Source organism: Entelurus aequoreus, linkage group LG18 (assembly GCF_033978785.1).
Source record: "Entelurus aequoreus isolate RoL-2023_Sb linkage group LG18, RoL_Eaeq_v1.1, whole genome shotgun sequence".
Classification (NCBI taxonomy): Eukaryota; Metazoa; Chordata; class Actinopteri; order Syngnathiformes; family Syngnathidae; genus Entelurus; species Entelurus aequoreus.
This window is the reverse complement of record NC_084748.1, coordinates 46,732,425-46,734,924: the sequence shown is the minus strand read 5'-3', so window position 1 is coordinate 46,734,924 and position 2,500 is coordinate 46,732,425. Positions and strand designations below refer to the sequence as shown.

At 42.0% G+C, this 2,500-nt stretch overlaps 1 protein-coding gene across 1 annotated transcript in view; it reads right to left on the bottom strand.

The window, feature by feature from the left end:
- Nucleotides 1-332: 332 nt before the first annotated feature.
- Nucleotides 333-2,500, bottom strand: part of LOC133633435 (dihydropyrimidinase-related protein 1-like) — a 17,823-nt gene continuing 15,655 nt past the window's right edge. Inside the window, exons 3-4 of the mRNA XM_062025960.1 lie at nt 2,338-2,500; nt 333-942 (exon numbers count right to left, since the gene is read on the bottom strand). Of these exons, the coding sequence (XP_061881944.1) occupies nt 851-942; nt 2,338-2,500 (255 nt within the window). The 3' untranslated portion in view covers nt 333-850. The remainder of the gene's footprint in view (nt 943-2,337) is intronic.

The window sequence follows — 2,500 nt, the reverse complement described above, 5'->3', positions numbered from 1 at the left end:
TTACTCGGACTTCGTCACGCGCATACGTCATCATACCGCGATGTTTCAGCTGGATATTTCCCGGGAATTTTAAAATTGCACTTTATAAGTTAACCCGGCCGTATTGGCATGTGTTGCAATGTTAAGATTTCATCATTGATATATAAACTATCAGACTGCATGGTCGCTAGTAGTGGCTTTCAGTAGGCCTTTAAGGGCTTTTTCCTCATTTCCCAAGATTGAATTGAACATTTCAAACCATTAAGCCAATCAGAAAAAGTAGGTTTTACTTCCACAAATGGACATTGAGGGTCACTACTTTATTAGCCGCATGCAGAACACGCCAACACATGTTTGTCAACAGTCTTTATTGATCATTCCCGGCTCAGACAATAGCAACACGAGTGGGCTAAAAATACACAAACACAACAACGACGACGACACAAAAACAAGGACTTTGTTTTTTGAAGGAAAAAAAAGAAGATTGTGAGTAAAAAACACAGACATGAGTGTTTGGTGCCGAGCTATAATACGATTATTACAATTATTGCAACGACGAATGTTTGCATGTCACAGTCCAGTGAAGCAGGTTTCTGATTGGGATCTTTTTTTTTGGGATTAAAGACGAAGAATAATAGTGCTGGTTATGTTATTGTGCGCGTTACAATAAAGTAGTGTCACATCCAACAGGCACGTCATGCAATAGACTGATGGAGAGGTTTAGGTGCCTGATTGTGCTTTTATTTTGAAATAAGTGACGTATGAAAAGGGGGGGGTCATCATACGAAATGTGAGTTTCTTTGATTGTAAGTAACACTGACTGAATATGTGCAGATCCGTGATGGCGTACTGGCGGGGGGCGGGGGGGGAGTCAACCGAGGCTGGTGATGTTGGAGCGGCCACCGGGGGGCGCTACAATACGATGGCCTGACCTGCGGGGGATGTAGTCGTCGATCTGAGCCCCTGAGAGGTCAAAGACACGATGAGAGACGTTAATGTTGGATTTGTTATTATTGAGATGATCAATTGTTGCATCATCATGTTGATCACATTTAGTTATTCCTCGTTCTATTTGGGGGGCACAACAACTTTAAAATGACAAATAAGTGTTTCCAAATTGGGTAATTAACTGAAAACCCCAAAAACGAGAGATGTCCGATAATGTTTTTTTTGCCGATATTCCGATATTGTCCAACTCTTAATTATCGATTCCGATATCAACCGATACCGATATATACAGTCGTGGAATTAACACATTATTATTGCCGGGTTTTTTTTATCCGTCAAAGACACTTTAAAATAATCCCAAACCATGTCGTTGGTCAGTCACCGAGCGAGCTGGCTTGTTAGCCGTGGCTCCAGCACCGGCAACAACACACTCTTGTTGTTGTTATGCTCCGCTCGCCTCGGTTTGATGAGGTCATCAAGCGTCGCGGCGTTTTAAAAAGTCATACATTTTACTTTTTGAAACCGACACCGATAATTTCTGACATTACATTTTAAAGCATTTATCGGCCGATATTATCGGACATTTCTACCCAAAACCAGTGAAGTTGTCACGTTGTGTAAATGGTAAATAAAAAGAGAATACAATGATTTGCAAATCCTTTTCAACTTATATTCAATTGTTAATGTTCCAATTGAGAAACTAATTTTTCTTTTAGCAAATAATCATTAACCTAAAATTTAATGGCAGCAAGACCTTGCAAAAAAGTTGATACGGGGGCATTTTTTTTTATCATGATAACGTTGCTCGGATGGCAACATATCTTGCTCCAAAACCACAGTTTGAAATTTGGACTCTTGCCGTTCCTGGGTGTTGTTGATAAATGCCTTTTCGCTTTGCACAGTAGAGTTTTAACTTGCACTTACAGATGTAACGACCAACTGTAGTTACTGACAGTGTGTTTTTTTTTTTTTTAAGTGTTCCTGAGCCCATGTGGTGATATCCTTTACACACTGACGTCTGACATCGCATGGACAAAAGATAAGACCTTCTGGAGGAAAGTTCTGTGGTCAGATGAACCAAAAATTGAGCTGTTTGGCCACAAAACCCAGGAATATGTCTGGAGGAGAAAAGGTGAGGCCTTTAATCCCAGGAACACCATCCCTACTGTCAAGCAGGGTGGTGGTAGTATTATGCTCTGGGCCTGTTTTGCTGCCAATGGAACTGGTGCTTTACAGAGAGTCAATGTTCCAATATATATATATACATATATATATATACCAATAGGTCAACACTCCACTGCCATCTAGCGACTAAAGTGGATAGTACACCCCCAAATTCGTCACGTTTCATGTGTCGGGTAAACCGCGATGAATGAATCCTCTCCCGACTATCCCTATGACCTGGTGTACCTGATAGGCTGAAGTTGGACTGGTGAAGGTTGCGAATGGGCGGTGGTTGCTGCGAGGTGGGCGATGTCTTGGCGGAGGGTGAGGGTGTGATGTATTTGGGGGTGAGGATGACATCACACACGGCCCCGTCATACAGCCCACGTGTGACCCCTGTGACCTTCAT